Genomic DNA, 17,280 nt, shown 5'->3' with positions numbered 1-17,280 from the left:
ATATTGACCTTGTTACAAGCAAATGGTATTATATTAATTTGTAAATTAAGATATGCAAATCTATTTTCAGAATCCACACATTGGAGGAGAAGGTAAGTATCTAGTTTTCCAGTTCTTTTTATTCAGTTTGAAATAGGTGTTAATTTATTATCATTTTTTTTTTCACTCAAATATAAATTAAAATGATTTGAACAAATAATGATTTATAAAATAAAATTACCAGGCAGATACACTGGAGAAATAAGAAAGAATTTTTAATGTTTTAATTTCCATTAAATTTATCTAGAGGTTAAAATCTAAAGCTTACATTTTTAATAAGGTAACAACAGAATGAGATTAAATAAAAAATAAAGATATATTAACACTCTGATTTTTATCCAATTATCTGCCCAACCCTTCCTTAATGAAATATACAGAGAGAACACTGCCACAAGATTAGGTGGCAGGTTATTCAAACAGCTATTAACCCTTTGGCTGACTGAAAATTTCCTATTTTCAGTTTTAAACTATCCTTGTTTGAAATACATGTACACATTGCTAGTTTTATTCACATGTAAAAAAAAAGTATATATATATATATACAGGGTGATTCACTATCAGTGCAACAAACTTGCAGGAGGTGTAGGGGGCACAAAGAAGAATTGGAATCACATAGCATAGCAGGGTCCGAAATGCCTTTGTCATGCGGTAGAGGATGTTGAACAGGAGGTCGCATGAACAGCAATCCCGCTGGAAGTCAGCATTTGCAGAGCGGTTCCCGAGGCAGTAGGATGGATGAGTATTCAAACGTTGAACCGACCGACATACACCTTGCGTATGGAGCTGCGGACTGTGACGGGCACGCCGCTCTGCGCTTGTACCAGGAACGTTTCCCGCACAGGCATGCTCCTCATCATACGATTTTAATCGTATGATGAGAAGGTTACGTGAGAGGTACCATGAATCGAGAGCGAACGACGAGGATGCCAGACAATGAGGAGAATGTCCTACGTCTTGCAGAAGGCAATCCGAGTACGAGTACTCGAGCGATAGGCCAATGATTGGGTATTTCCCAATCCACTGTGAGGATACTGTCAACAAACCAAATGAGTTCATACCATCTGCAATGCATCCAATCATTGGAGTCCGTTGATTATCCACTCCAGAGGACATTTACATAAGAACCTATATACGCACCTACGGCAACCTGGAAAAAAAATATATATGCAATATAACATAAGGCAAAACCTTACATATCAAAATTATATTGGTTTATTTATTTATTAAATTAAATTTGGTATATTTATTATATTTAGTTTATTGATTATGCATTTTACATACTTTGGATATATATATGTATACAGTAATACCCCGACTTACGCTACCCCGACTTACGCGAACTCGGAGTTACGCGGTTCTTGATTTTTTCGTTTCGCAACGCTGCCGCCCACTATCTTCAAGGTCGTTTTTCATATGTTATCGATATGCGGTGCGACGGCGGAGAATGAGAGCGAAAGATGAACAAAATTCAACTTTGCTGCTTTTATGTTTTTTATATCAGTGAAGGGGAAACACATTTCACCATAATAACGTAAAAACCAACACAATTCCAGCTATCGGTATAATCGCAAATGCAATTAGATCGAGTTTACTACCAGTTTATAACAGATTTCACTAGCAGAAACGCAACTGGACTTTTATTGTTTTATGGTAGTAACCCCTAGAAATGTGAGGTGTTAATAGTGTATCTCTGCCTTTATGGTGTTGTTTATTCAGTTGCTACATGCGCGCAGCTTTATTTATGCGTATCAAGCGTGCCTCCTCGTTTTGTAATTGTGCTTTATTCCCTAAAAATGAGTAAAATACTTAATTAAAAGGTGTGAAAAGGAAGCGTCCTGGTGAAGACACTGCAGATTCAGAGAGAAAAAGAAAAGCAATTATCGATAAACAGAGGCGGACTGGATCAAAAATTCTTACCCGGGAAAATTTATAGTGGCCTCATACTATGGTTTATGGCCAAAATCACACTGGCCCACCGGGGTTTCCCCGGTAAGGCTTATGGCCAGTCCGCCTCTGTCGATAGAGAAAAAATATGAAATTGTGAAACGCTTTGAGCGAAATGAAAGACCATGTGATATTGCACGTGCTACAGGCCTAAATGAAGCAACGGCAAAAAGCGCATGACAATTGCAAACTTGACAAGTTGAAAATTGAAAAGGGCTCAATTGTAAAGGGCTTAAAAATTTTAGAAAACATAGACTCCAACGTAGAACGCGTTATAGCTACAAAGCAAGGAATAAAAAAAATTATTAGCTTGCTACGAAGAAATTCTGCGTGAAAAAAAGAACGCGCTGTGTCGTCAGACGAATTTGTTAGATTTTATGAAGCCATCGACATCGAAATAACTTTTTAACGTAAGTAATTTGTTTTTTAATACATATTTTGTATTAATATGTATAAAGAACTGCAATTTTATTAATATTTTTCTTCTAAACTAGTGTTTATATTAGTCCTTGGTCCCAATTAAGCAAAATTTATATGCAAAGTTGTACCCCGACTTACGCGAATTCGACTTACGCGATTTTCGTCGGACCCACCTATCGCGTAACTTCGGGGTATTACTGTATACTCATTATAAGGACCAAATTATTTCAGTAGAAAGTCCCTTTTGGACCAGAGAATATTATATTGATGCACTTGATTACTGTATTACATGAGCAAGCAGTGAATTTCCAACTCCAAGAAATCATAAGTTTTTGAAGGCTTTTGACATTTTATTGACTTAAATGTCAGATTGTATCATACTCTATAAGTAGTTTTATAGTCCTAGTCACACTTATTATTTTATTTTTAATTTAGCTTGAGATTTTGTAGGTTACTACTTAATATACATAGAACCGTTATTTTGTTCGAATCTTGCCGCCATTGTTATAGTATAGAGTGAGTGGTAGGGGAATTCAAATTTTTAATTGTGGTAAATAGGTAGCTCTAAAGTTCAAATCAATTAGGTTAGCATTAATTGGGTAATTTTTTATATATTATAATTAACTTATAACACCAAATCACTTGTTGGGCATATATCTTTGTGTTTAGCTAAAGATATAACTAATTTAACCTTATGGTCGTTACAGTATAGAGTATGTATATTCCGAACTTATCAGCACAAGGTATAACCTAAAATTAGATAGCATAACACGTATCACTGCATTTAGGAATCTGTTAGATTAGTGTAGTATTGACAATTCTTTAATTAACAAATATCATGCCCAAGACTAGAGCAGCAAAGCAATGAGCACAAAGTAGCAGGAGTACTGTGGCTCGGGGAAGAATTGAAGGGGACGATTTTCCAATGCATCGCAGCCTAAAAAAAATGTGCAACTTGTGAAATGTTTGCAGACCTTTCTGGAATAGGACATGATCTAGCCAAGCAGGATATTGTCTTTGAGTGTGCTAGATGCAGTGTCAAGAAATTAGGCACCAACTCAGCATGCTGATGGACATCTATACGGGTTTGAAGAATCGGTAGATGACCTTGAAGGTATTACAGTGCGGGAACCTATCAAACTCTCAGCTGCCCAGTTCAATGCCATAGCTCACTCTTATGCTTCAAGCAACACAGTGGCAATCTTCAAGGCAGAATGCGCTGGTCCCACAGGAGTTAGTTATTGTCGGAGACTCTGTTGTCAGGGAGATGGCTAATATATTATGCAAAAAGGATAGGTGGAATACGAACAGAGTATATCTGCCAGGAGCAAAAGTTGATGATGATGTTGAAGAACAGATATCTTTTAAGGGCACAAAGGACGATATCGTTTACTTTGCCACTAATGACATTAAAAGTAGGAGATCTATGGACTTACTTTACAAATATATGTCAGTGATGAAAAAAGTCACGAGTTAGGGTTAAATTTGAAAGTGTCTGCAATTTTGTCCAGACACAAAAGGAGAGAGTATATGATGAGAGCCTTGTCAATTAATTCGGCCCTGGAGAGATTGTGCAAGGCTCATGGGGTAGAATTCTTTTCAGCATGGACTTTACTTATTAACAGGAGAGATTGCTTCTACAGGGATGGGATACACTTAAATAGAAAGGATGCAAGAATATTTGCTGATTTTATCAAGGCAGTGTTAGGTGGTCGGAAAATTGCTAGCTTGGGGGATTACATAGACTGATAGGTTAACAGTAGCTGCTGGCAAAGCTGAAAGTGATTCTTGCACTGCTTCTATTAGAATGAGCAGTAGCCCGGAAAGGAAGGTGCTGGGGATTTCAAGGACAGGTAGAAGTCATCATGGAACAAGTAAATACATCGGCTGTGTTAGGGTAACTAAGATTAAGAACAGATGCACATATACTTGCATATATACCAATGCTAGGAGTGTTGTAGTAAATAAATTTGATGAATTTGAAGTGTTGGTCAAGACATCAGAGGCTGATATTGTTGCGATATCAGAGACATGGTATCACAAAGATATAAGGAATGCAGTATTGAAATTTGGGGAGTACAATGTGTCCAGAAAAGATAGCAACGAGTTGGGATTATGCTGTTATTTTAAGAAACACATAAAAAATCTAAGGAAGAGCATCCAATTGACATGTGTGGACAGTGCAATGTTGAGTCAGTTTTGTGTGACATAAGCACTGGGTAAAAAAAAAAAGAGGGTAGAAGTGTGTTATAGGCCTAATGACTCCAATGAGTACAACAAACAATTGTACAGAGAAATTAGCATTAGTAGAGGTATATGATGCAAGAAAGCAAGCTTATGCAGCATCAGCCAAAAAAAAAAAAAAAAAAAAAACCCACTCCCATTTCACCTCTCCGTTCGTTCAAAATGTAAATTCACAGCAAAATGTAAAAACCTTGGGAGGTGCATTAGAAGCTGATGCGCCAACAACTAACAAGGGAAAAAAAAAAAGCTTCTTTAAGCAGTGCCTCCATTAATTTTCCTAATTTTCCAGCTGAGCCTTAAATTTATTTAGGCTATCAACTTCCACAACAAGGGATGGAAGTCTGTTCCACCAACCAAGTACCTGCTGGCTAAAGGCAAATTTCCGCACATCTTTCCTAAATTTGAATTTATGCCCTCTCAGGTGATTATTCTAAGGAAGAGGAAGAATCCCATCAGCATTGAGCATGCTCAAACCATTCAAGGCTTTATACACCTCTATCAGAACATGGCGCCTCCGTAGACAGGTGGGAAGGAGCAGCAGTGGGTAGCACACACTTCTTGATTAGACCGGGGTTCCAGCCCCGTCACCACCAAATATGGAGGATGCGGAAAGGTCAGGGAATGACCACCGCATATCCCGGAGCAATACGGCCTGAGATGCTAATGCTCCAAATAACAAACAAACCTTCTATCAGATCACCTCACCGGTGCCGAGTCTCCAAACACTGTAATTTGCAAAACTTAAGCCTTTCTTCATAAGAGCAACCCTTTGTTCCATTCACTAATCTCGTTTCCCTTCTCTGTACTCGTTCCAACAGCTCTACATCCTTCTTGAAATGAGGCCTCCAGACCTGTATACTGTACTCAAGGTGTGGCCTGACCATTACAAGGGAATAATCACCTCCTTATCCCTGCTAGAAACATTCCTGTATATCATGAGCTACTCTTGCAGCCCATTCTCACTGCTCAGAAAACTTCATCTTTACCCCCAGATCATTTTCATTCTCTACCACTGTCAGTGTAGTACCACAGAGTTGATACGTTACTCTGGGGTTACTGTGTCCCATATGTAGTACTTAACATTTGTCAATGTTAAACTTCATTTGCCACCTCTCAGCCCATCTGCTCAACTTTTCCAGATCCTGTTGAAGCAGCATAGTGTCCTTAACAACCCTGCCAACCTTTGTATCATCTTCAAACTTGAACATTAAGCTTGATATACCAATATCAATATCATTTATAAATACAGAAAACAACAATGAACCCAACACTGAACCCTGAGGGACTCCACCAATGACATTAGTCCACGATGAGCAGTGTCCATTGATTACCACTCTCTGTCTTCTCCCCCTCAACCATCCCATTATCCATAACAGCAATTTGCCTCCAATGCCATACTGCTCTAATTTGTGCAGAAGTCTTCCATGTGCAAAAGTATCAAAAGACTTTCTAAGATCCAAATATATAATATCAAAGTTATTCCCTGCATGCAGTTATTTTGTGACTGCATCATAGTATCCAATCAAATTTGTCAGGCAAGACTTTCCCTTAACAAAACCATGCTGTGTCCAAGCTATAACTGAAGTCTTGTCTAGATGATCCTGTAGTGCTTCTTTAAGCGCCAACCGGGCTAGCCAGGTGGGTAAAGTGCCTGCCTGGTCGCGGTTTCAAATCCCGCCTCGGGCTTGGATCACAGTAAAATGCAAAAACTTTGGGAGGTGCATTATGGCCATAGAAGCTGATGCGCCAACAACTAACAAGAAAAAAAAAAAAAAGGCTTCTTTAAGCAGTGCCTCCATTAATTTTCCTAGAACGGAAGTTAAATTCACAGGTCTATAATTACTTGTTATTGTTATTATTTTTTGGAGCATTAGCAACTAAGGCCATATTGCTCCGGTACGGTGGTCATTCCCTTACCTTTCCGCATGCTCCGTATTTGGTGGTGACGGGCTCGAACCCCGGTCTAATCAAGAGGCGTGTGCTACGCACTGCTGCTGCTCCTTCCCACCTGGCTACGGAGGCGCCATAATTACTTGTGTGAGCCTTTGATCCTCCTTTGTGAATTGGGGTCACATTTCCACATCTCCAGTCTATGGGTACCTCCCTGAGTCCAAAGAAGCTCTCATAATTATGGCTATGGATTTGCTTACTTCCTTTGCTGCCTCCTTTAATATGACTGGATAGATCCCATCCACCCCTGGTGCCTTTTTTATGTTTATCCTCAACAATTTCTCCTCCACTTTCCTCACAGTTATTACAAAATCATCTAGCTCACTGCCAGAGTTTACTTCACCTCTGGCATTCCCATTCTTGAATAACTCCTCATGTGTGAATGTAGATGCAAAATACTCGTTTAGTTTGTTAGCCACCTGAGCAAGATCATCACCAGTTGAACCATCAATATCCAGTGGACCAATGTGATTCATCCCTTTCCTTCTAGAGTTTACATAGGTAAAGAACTCTTTTCTGTTTTTCTTTGCATGCTTTGCCAAGGATTTCTCATAATCTGCCTCTGCCTGTCTAATCTCCTTTGTGACTTGGTTACAGTCCAGCTTATATCTGTCATAAGCTTCCATGTCATCCATTAATTTATATGTATCCCATGCATTTTTCTTCTCTGCCATATGTCTCATTAGTTCATCTGACATCCATTTAGGCCTAAACCTTGAACAATATTTCTTAGTTGGTACATAAAGCCTAGTAGCTTCCAAGATTATAAGACTCTCTGATTTACTGGCCCACTCTATTTCACTGTACAGTTTCTTATTAAACTCATCAGAGTCATTAGGGGGGAAATGATTTGGCTGACACCGCAGCCAAATCAGCAATTCCCAATAATAACCGCTGCCTGTTAGTCCCCTATACAGACTACAGGCAAATAGTACATCAAAAGGTACATTCCCAATGGCTGGATTCATGGAATAGACAGACTGCGAATAAATTATATCGTATAAAGCCTGTAATTGAACCGTGGCAGTCTAGTCTGCGCAGGAATCGTAAGGAGGAAGTTGTTCTCGCCCGGACCCGCATAGGACACAGTCATTTAACTCATTCGTTTTTGCTGAGGGCTGATGACCCTCCTATGTGTGTGTCTTGTGGCACAATTTTATCGATCAGACACCTTTTAATTGAATGTCCAGATTTTAGCAATATCCGTTTTACCGCTTTTAACCATCTGACTGAGCCATATACACTCAGTCAGATTTTATCTGACAATGACAATGTGTCTGCTGTTTTTAGCTTTTTAAATCAATAAAGGTTTTTACACATATTTAAAATTTATTCATTATTGTTATTTCTTTTATTGATAAGCTTTTATTATATATCTGGACATGGTGACCTAATTACTTAGGTCACTGAAAGGATAAATTTTTAAATTTCTATATATTACCTGGTCTTGGCGCATTATAGCCTTAGATGCTAATGCGCCAATAAAATCTAAACAAACAAACAAACATCAGAGTCATTAGGCCTATAGCACACTCCTACTCTCAATTTTGATTTCCCTATGCTTATGTCAAACCAAACTGACTTGACATTGCACTGTCCAGCGATGTCACTGGCTTCACTTCCTTGGATTTTATGTGTTTCTTAACTAATAGCATAACTCCTCCTCCCTTCCTATCTTGTCTATCTTTCTGTACACATTGTACTCCCCAAATTCCAATTCTGCATTCCTTATATCTATCAGAAATATACAAGTCCTTATATCAGAGACATGTGTGACACCACGTCTCTGATATCCCAACAATAACTGCCTTTGATGTTTTGAGCAATACCTCAAATTCATCAAATTTATTTACCAAACTCCTAGCATTGGCGTACACGCAAGTATTTATGCACCTGTTCCTATTCTTAGCTAACCTAACACAACCCATGTGTTTACTTGTACTGCAATGACTCCCAGCCGTTTCTGAAGTACCTTGCATTTTGTTTTCCAGGCTGCTGCTCATTCCAATAGAGCGCCTCCGTAGCCAGGTGGGAAGGAGCAGCAGTGCGTAGCACACGCTTCTTGATTAGACCGGGGTTCGAGCCCGTCACCACCAAATACGGCGGATGCGGAAAGGTCAAGGAATGACCACCGCATATCCCGGAGCAATATGGCCTTAGTTGCTAATGCTCCTAAAAACCAACCAAACAAACAAACAAACATTCCAATAGAAGCAGTGCAAAAATCACTTTCACCTGTGCCAGTGGCTACTGTTAATCTATTAGTCCTTGTGTCGCCCCCCCAAGCTAGCAGTTTTCCTACCCACATAACACTGCCTCGATAGCATCAGAAAATATTCATGCACCCTTTCTATTTAAGTGTATCCCATCCCTGTAGAAGCAGTCTCTCCTGTTAACAAGTACAGACCAGGCTGAAAAAAATTCTACCCCTTGAGCCTTGCACAATCTTTTCAGGGCCGAATTTATCAACAAGGCTCTCATCATATACTCCCTCCTATCGTGTCTGGGCAGAATTGAATAGTGTGGGCCAGTAAATCAGAATGTCTTAATAGAGGATTTTATCTTCCCAGATATTGATTGGAATTTGTGAGTTGGTCGCTCGCACACTAGCAAGATTTTGTGGATTTATTGTATGATTGTTTTCTACAGCAGCATGCTTGAGAGGCACCCAGAAGGAGTAATACTCTTGATCAGATTGTCACCGTGTTTATGTGTGCATTAAGAATTTGCAGAAAAAGGAACCACTAGGTGGCAGTGATCACAGTGTACTAATGTGGAATTTACATAAAGCCATAACTACCATCAGTGGTAAAGGGAAGGGTTGTTGCTTTCATAAAGGTGGCTACAGTGATCTCAGACAGTTTTTAATAATCTATACCGTGGGACGAATTGATATTGTTACTAAGAGCAAATTCTAAATGGGAAGCGTTCAAATAATTAATCTTGGAATCTACTAGGCTTTTCATAGCAACTAAGGAATATTGTTCAAGGTTTAGGCCTAAATGGATGTCAGATAAACTAACAAGACTCATGGCAGAGAAGAAAAATGCATGGGATACATATAAATTATCAGGTGACACAGAAGTCTACGGTAGACATAAGCTAGTCTGTAATGAAGTGTAATCAACAATTGGAATTTGCGGAGCACAATGTGTACAAAAAGGACAGACAGGGTAGGAAGGGAGGAGGGGTTATGCTGTTAATTAAGAAACACATAAAATCTAAGGTACTTCATCCAGTTGACATGGGTGGACAGTGCGATGTTAAGTCTGTTTGGTGTAACATAAACACTGCAAAAGGGAAAATGAGAGTAGGAGTATGTTATAGGCCTAATGACTCTGATGAGTACAATGAACAGTTGTGCAGAAAAATAGAATGGGCCAGTAAATCAGAATGTCTTGTAATAGGGGATTTTAACTTTCCAGATATTGACTGGAACTTGTGGATTGGTCACTTGCATACTAGTAAGACTTTTGTGGATTTATTGAAGGATTCTTTGCTACAGCAATAAGTTCAAGGGGCAACCAGAGAGAGTAATACCCTTGATCTGATTTATCAGCAGTGATTATTCATGCATTAAAAATTTGCAGATAAAGGAACCACTAGGTAACAGTGATCACAATGTACTGATGTGAGATTAACTTAAAGATGTAACTACCATCAAGGTTAAAGGGAAGGGTTTTTATATTCGTAAAGGTGACTACAGTGGTCTCAGACAGTTTTTAAATTCTATACAGTGGGATCAACTGATGATGTTACCAATGGTGAATTCTAAATGGGAAGCCTTCGGGGACTTAATCTTGAAGGCCTCTAGGCTTTTCATACCAACTAAGAAATACCGTTTGAGGTTCAGGCCTAAATGGATGTCGGATGAATTAATGAGGCTCATGGCAGAAAAGAAAAATGCATGGCATGCATATAAGTTATCAGGTGACACAGAAGCCTACAGCAAATATAAGCTAGTCTGGGATCAAATCAAAAAGGAGGTTAGGCAGGCAAAGACAGATTACAAGAAATCTTTGGCAAAGGAAGCAAAGAAAAACAGAAAAGAGTTCTTTACTTATAAAGAGCAAAGATAAACAGTAAAGAGTTCTTTTCTTCCTTCTTACTAGAAGGAAGGGATGAATCAGATTGGTCCACTTAACATAGATTGCTCGACTGTTGATGATCCTGCTCAATTATAAGGATCATCAAGGCCTAGTACACCTCAATCAGATCACCATGCAGGTGCCTAGTCTCCAGCCACTGCAATTTGCAGAACTTAAGCCTCTCTTGGTAAGAGGATCCCTTCATTCCCCCTCACCAATCTTGTAGCCCTTCTCTGTACACGCTCAAGTAAATCTACATCCTTCCTAAAATGAGGCCTCCAGACTTGTACGCAGTACTCAAGGCGTGGCCTGACCGTTGCCTTACACAGAGGAATAACACCTCCTTTTCCCTGCTAGCAAAATTCCTTTATATCATTGACAAAACCCCATGACCATCCCTGGCAACCTATTATTATTATTAGCCATATGGTATAAGGAAGCCTAAGGCTTATGCTGCACTAGCCAAAAAAAAAATTCCCGAGTTAGCCCCCTGTGTGTGTGTGTGTGTGTGTGTGTGTGTGTGTGTGTGTGTGTGTGTGTGTGTGTGTGTGTGTGTGTGTGTGTGAGAGAGAGAGAGAGAGAGAGAGAGAGAGAGAGAGAGAGAGAGAGAGTGAGTGAGTGAGAAAAAGGTATCACCAAGAAAGAGAAGAATGATGATATCCAGCTCAGGACCCTGGGTTTGCCAAGCCCATACTCACCAGATGTGAGCCCCGGGGTTCTGTCTGCATTGCTCAGAAAACTTCATATCTGACTGCTCAATTACTCCCAGGTCTTTTTCATTTTCTACCACCTTAAGTGTAGTACTACACAGTTGGTACGTTTCACTGGGGTTACTTTTACCCATATACAGTACTTTGCATTTGTCAAAGTTAAACTTCAGTTGCCACTTCTTAGTCCATCTGCCCAAATTATCTAGATCCTGTTGCAGTAGTACACTGCCATTACTGTCATTAACAACCCTGCCAACCTTTGTATCATCTGCAAACTTCGACATTAAGCCTGATATACCTTCATCAATATCATTGATAAATATGCAAAACAACAGTGGACCCAACACTGAACCCTGTGGGACTCCACTAATAAAATTAGTCCACGAAGAGCAGCACCCATTGATTACCACCCTCTGTCTTCTCCCACTTAACCATCTTTTTATCCATTGTAGCAACTTACCCTTAATACCATTCAGCTCCAATTTGTACAATAGTCTTTCATGCGCAACAGTGTCAAAAGCTTTCCTGAAATTCAAATGTGTGATATCAAAATTATTTTTTGCATCCAGTTCTTTTGTAACCACATCATAATATCCTATCAAATTTGTCAGACAAGACTTTCCCTTAACAAACCCATGCTGTGTCTGAATTATTGCTGCAGTCTTATCTAGATGATCCTGCAATGCATCTTTAACCAGTGACTCCATTATTTTAACCGGAACAGAATTTAAACTAACTGGTCCGTAATTACTCATATCACCCTTTGATCCCCCTTTGTGAATTGGGGATACATTTGCACATCTGCAGTCCGTGGGAACCTCTCCTGAGTCCAAGGATCTCTCATAATTATGGCTAAGGGTTTGCTTAGTTGCTTTGCTGCCCCCTTTAATATAACTGGATAGATCCCATCCACCCCAGATGCTTTTCTTATGTTTAACTTCAACAATTTCTTCTCCACTTTGCTCTCAGTTATTACAAAATCATTAAGTATCCTGCTACAATTTGATAACCTTCTGCGATTTTCAAACCTTAATAATTCCTCATGTGTAGATGTAGATGCAAAATACTCATTCAGTTTGTTTGCTATCCGAGCAGGATCATCAACAGTCGAACCATCGATGGCAAGTGGACCAATCAGATTCATCCCCTTCCTTTTAGAGTTTATATAAGTAAAGAAATCCTTGCTGTTTTTTTTAGCATCTTTTGCAAAAGATTTCTCGTAATCTGCCCTCGCCTGCCTAACCTCCTTTGTGACCTGATTACAGACTAGCTTATATCTGCCATAGGCTTCTGAGTCGCTTTAATTTATATGCATCCCATGCATATTTCTTCCCTGTTACAAGTCTCATTAGTTCATTTAGGCCTAAACCTTGAACAATATTTCTTAATAGGTATGAAACTTTTAGGAGCATCCACGATTAATTCCTTCAATGCTTCCCACTTAGAATTTACTGTTGGTAACGTCATCAGTTTATCCCACTGTACAGAATTTAAAAACTTTCTGAGACCACTGAACTCACCTTTACGGAAGCAAAAACCCTTTCCTTTTCCCCTGATGGTAGTTATATCTTTAAGTAAATCCCACATCAGTACACTGTGATCACTGCCACCTAGTGGTTCCTTTATCTGCAAATTCTTAATACACGAATGATCACTGCTGATAACCAGATCAAGAGTATTACTCTCTCTGGTTGCCTCTCGAACATGCTGCTGCAGAAAACAATCATCCAGTAAATCCACAAAAGTGTGTGAGTGACCAACCCACAAGTTTGAGTTAATATCTGGGAAGTTAAAATCCCCCATTATAAGACATTCTGATTTACTGGCCCCCTCTATTTCTTCGTATAATTGTTCATTGTACTCATTTGAGTCATTAGGCCTATAACACACTCCTCCTCTTATTTTTGCTTTCGCAGTGCTTATGTCACACCAAACTGACTCAACAGTACACTGTTCATCTATATCAACTGGGTGCACTTCTTTCGATTTTATGTTTTTCTTAATTAACAGCATAACGCCTCCTCCCTTTCTATCCTGTCTATCTTTTCTGTACACATTGTACTCTCCAAATTCTAGTTCTGCATTCCTTATATCTGTGTGACACCACGTCACACAGATATAAGGAAACTCCCAGGTCTTTTTCATTTTCTACCCATATGCAGTACTTTCCATTTGTCAAGGTTAAACTTCAGTTGCCACTTCTTAACCCATCTGCCCAAATTATCTAGATCCTGCTGCAGCAGCAGCACACTGCCATTACTGTCATTAACAACCCTGCCAACCTTTGTATCATCTGCAAACTTCAGCACTAAGCCTGATATACCTTCATCAATATCATTGATAAATATACAAAACAACAGAGGACCCAACACTGAACCCTGTGAGACTCCACTAATAACATTAGTCCACGAAGAGCAGTACCCATTAATCACCACCCTCTGTCTTCTCCCACTCAACCATCCTTTTATCCATTGTAGCAACTTACCCTTAATACCATTCTGCTCCAATTAGTACAATAGTCTTACATGCGCAACAGCGTCAGAAGCCTTCCTGAAATCCAAATATATGATATCAAAATTATTTTTTGCATCCCATTCCTTTGTAACCACATCATAATATCCTATCAAATTTGTCAGACAAGACTTTCCCTTAACAAACCCATGCTGTGTCTGAATTATTGCTGCAGTCTTGTCTAGATGATCCTGCAATGCATCTTTAACCAGTGACTCCATTATTTTACCCGGAATAGAAGTTAAACTAATTGATCTGTAATTACTCGTGTTACCCTTCGATCCCACTTTGTGAATTGGGGTTACATTTGGACATCTCCAGTCCATGGGACCTCCCCTGAGTCCAAGGATGCTCTCATAATTATGGCTAAGGGTTTGCTTAGTTGCTTTGCCGCCTCCTTTAATATAACTGGATAGATCCCATCCACCCCAGGTGCCTTTCTTATGTTTAACTTCAAAAATTTCTCCTCCACTTTGCTCTCAGTTATTACAAAATCATTAAGCACCCTGCTACAATTTGATAACCTTCTGCCATTTTCAAACCTTAATAACTCCTCGTGTGAATGTAGATGCAAAATACTCATTCAGTTTGTTTGCATTCTGAGCAGGATCATCAACAGTGGAACCATCGATATCAAGTGGACCAATCAGATTCATCCCCTTCCTTTTAGAGTTTATATAAGTAAAGAAATCCTTGCTGTTTTTCTTAGCATCTTTTGCCAAAGATTTCTCGTAATCTGCCTTCGCCTGCCTAACCTCCTTTGTGACCTGATTACAGGTCACAAAGTGTCAGAAATGGCAACTGAACTTTAATGTTGACAAATGCAAAGTACTCCATATGGGTAGTAGTAACCCAAGACAAACGTGACAACTGTTTGGTTCTACACTTAGGGAGGTGGAGAAAGAAAAAGACTTGAGGGTAATCATGCAGTCAGATATGAAGTTCTCCCGGGCAGTGCAGACAGGCTGTCAGAGCAGGTCATGGAGTTTTGTCAATGATGTATAGGAAAGAGGGGGGGGTTGATTATCCCTTTGTATAAGGTAGTGGTTAAGCCACACCCTGAGTACTGTATACAGATCTGGAGAGCTCATTTTAGGAAGGATGTAGAGTTTCTAGAATGAGTATAGTGAAGGGCAGCAAGATTGGTGAGGGGAACAAAGGGGTGCACTTTGAAGAAAGGCTTAAGTTCTGCAAGTTGCAGCATCTCGAGACTAGGCACCTGCAAGGTGACCTGATCGATGTGTATAAGGCCTTGAATGGTTTGAGCAGGCTCAGTGCTGACGGGATACTGCTGCTTGCTCAGCATAAGAACCTGAGTGGGCATAGATTCAAATCGAGGAAAGGCAGTTGTGGAATAGATGTGTGGCAGTTTGCCTGTTGCCAGTGGGTAGTCGACTGCTGGAACAGACTTTCAAATGTTGTTGTGGAAGTTGATAGCTTAAATAAATTTAAGGCAAACAAACAAACATTTAGAGTGACCGGATGGGTTTAATGGGAAGGGTTTTTTTGGCTGATGCTGTAAAAGCTGGTTTTCTTGCATCATATGCCTCAACTAATGCTAAGTCACAAAGGTTAAGCAAGCGAATTCAAATTACTTGAAATAATTGGCAAAGAATGCAAAGAAAACAGCATAGACTTCTTTGATTATATAATCTCTAGAGGGCAAGGGGAATGAATGAGGTTGGTCAACTTGATATTAATGGTACGACTGTTGATGATCCCACTCAGATAGCTGAAAAACTGAATGAGTATTTTGCATCTACATTCATGAGGAATCTTTGTAGATAACTGGAGGAGAGAAGCTTATGGTGAAAGAGGCCTATGCGCTCCGGATTCATATTATTGAAATGAAAAATTATAATTCCTCAGAGCGGTTAATACTAGAATATACATATAGAGAATGGTTAGTATACAAAAGAGCTTTCGGCTGGGTAGACAGCCTTCTTCAATTAAACATTAAATGACAGTTAGAATGGAGATGTGCACTGCCAAGTTGGTGCATGAGGCGTGTGGCTAATTGTTTGAGGTTGAAGTTTGTAGCTGTGACGTATGGTGGTGATGCAGCCAGCGTTTGTCTGTGGACAGAATTATTGCAAACTGCGTTCGCAATAATTTTGCAATAATTTTATTTGGAAATGAGAACTCCGTTCTCTTATTTCCAACGTGAAAACACCTGTCCCCACCCTTCTGCAGAGCGGTTTGGTCTATCGCATCTCTTGCCGTGACTGCACTAGCTGCTACTTTGGAGAGACTGGACGTCGGCTCGAGAAACGTCTCTCAGAACATAAAAGGGCTATCCATTTGGCAGATGTGGACCACTCAGCTATTGCCGAGCATGTCTGGACAACCCACCATGACATTGACCCACACGGCGATGTCGTGGTTGTGGACAGGTCCCACCATTACCTACGGCGCACCTGATTGGAATCGTTAAACATAAAATGCTCGGATACCTCTTTGAACAGGAACAGTGGTTGTCAAGTTAACCCCATCACAGAAGCAATAATTCTGTCCATAGACAAACGCTGGCCATGTCACCACCATACGTCACAGCCACAAACTTCAACCTCAAACAATTAGCCACACGCCTCACGCACCAACTTGGCAGTGCACATCTCCATTCTAACTGTCATTTAATGTTTAACTGAAGAAGGCTGTCTACCCAGCCGAAAGCTCTTTTGTATACTAACCGTTCTCTATATGTATATTCTAGTATTAACCGCTCTGAGGAATTATAATTTTTCATTTCAATAATGAGAGAAGCTTATTAAACTCTAAGAGGGAGCTTATTGATTTGGTAATAACTGAGAGCAAAGTGGAGGAGAAATTGTTGAAGTCAAACATAAGAAAGCCAACTGTGGTGGATGGAATCTATCCAGTTATATTGAAGGTGGCGGTAAAGGAAATAAGCAAACTCTTAACCATAATTATCATAGCTTTCTTGGAGGTGCCCATGTACTGGAGATGTTTAAATGTGACCCCAATTCATAAAGGAAGATCAAAGATTGACAGAAGTAATTACAGACCTGTTAGTTTAACTTCTGTTCTGGGGAAATTAATGGAAGTGCTGATTAAAGAAGCACTGGAGGATCATCTAGACAAGACCGCAGTCTTAGTTCAGGCACAGCATGGGTTTGTTAAGGGGAAGTCTTGTCTGATCAATTTTATTGGATACTATGATGTGTTCACAAAGGACGTGGATGCAAAAAATAATTTTGATATCATATACTTCGATTTCAGGAAAGCTTTTGATACTGTTGCCTGGGAAGACTACTGTACATTAAGGAAGACCACTGTACTTGGATAAAAGGGTGGGAGAAGAGAGAGAGATTGGTAATTAATGGACACTGCTCTTTGTGGATTAATGTTATTAG

General features: G+C 39.7%; 1 protein-coding gene across 6 annotated transcripts in view; it reads left to right on the top strand.

Annotated features, from left to right (window-relative positions):
- Positions 1 to 17,280, top strand: part of LOC150087204 (phytanoyl-CoA dioxygenase domain-containing protein 1-like) — a 207,190-nt gene that overhangs the window by 126,634 nt on the left and 63,276 nt on the right. For all 6 annotated transcript variants that reach the window (XM_090371876.1, XM_090371879.1, XM_090371880.1 and 3 more), the window contains one exon: positions 71 to 92. In XM_090371876.1, coding sequence (XP_090228002.1) covers positions 71 to 92 — 22 coding nt within the window. The remainder of the gene's footprint in view (positions 1 to 70; positions 93 to 17,280) is intronic.

Source organism: Mastigoproctus giganteus, chromosome 4, assembly GCF_048544385.1.
Source record: "Mastigoproctus giganteus isolate SK-2022 chromosome 4, ASM4854438v1, whole genome shotgun sequence".
Taxonomy (NCBI): domain Eukaryota; kingdom Metazoa; phylum Arthropoda; class Arachnida; order Uropygi; family Thelyphonidae; genus Mastigoproctus; species Mastigoproctus giganteus.
This window is presented reverse-complemented; position numbering and strand designations above follow the sequence as displayed.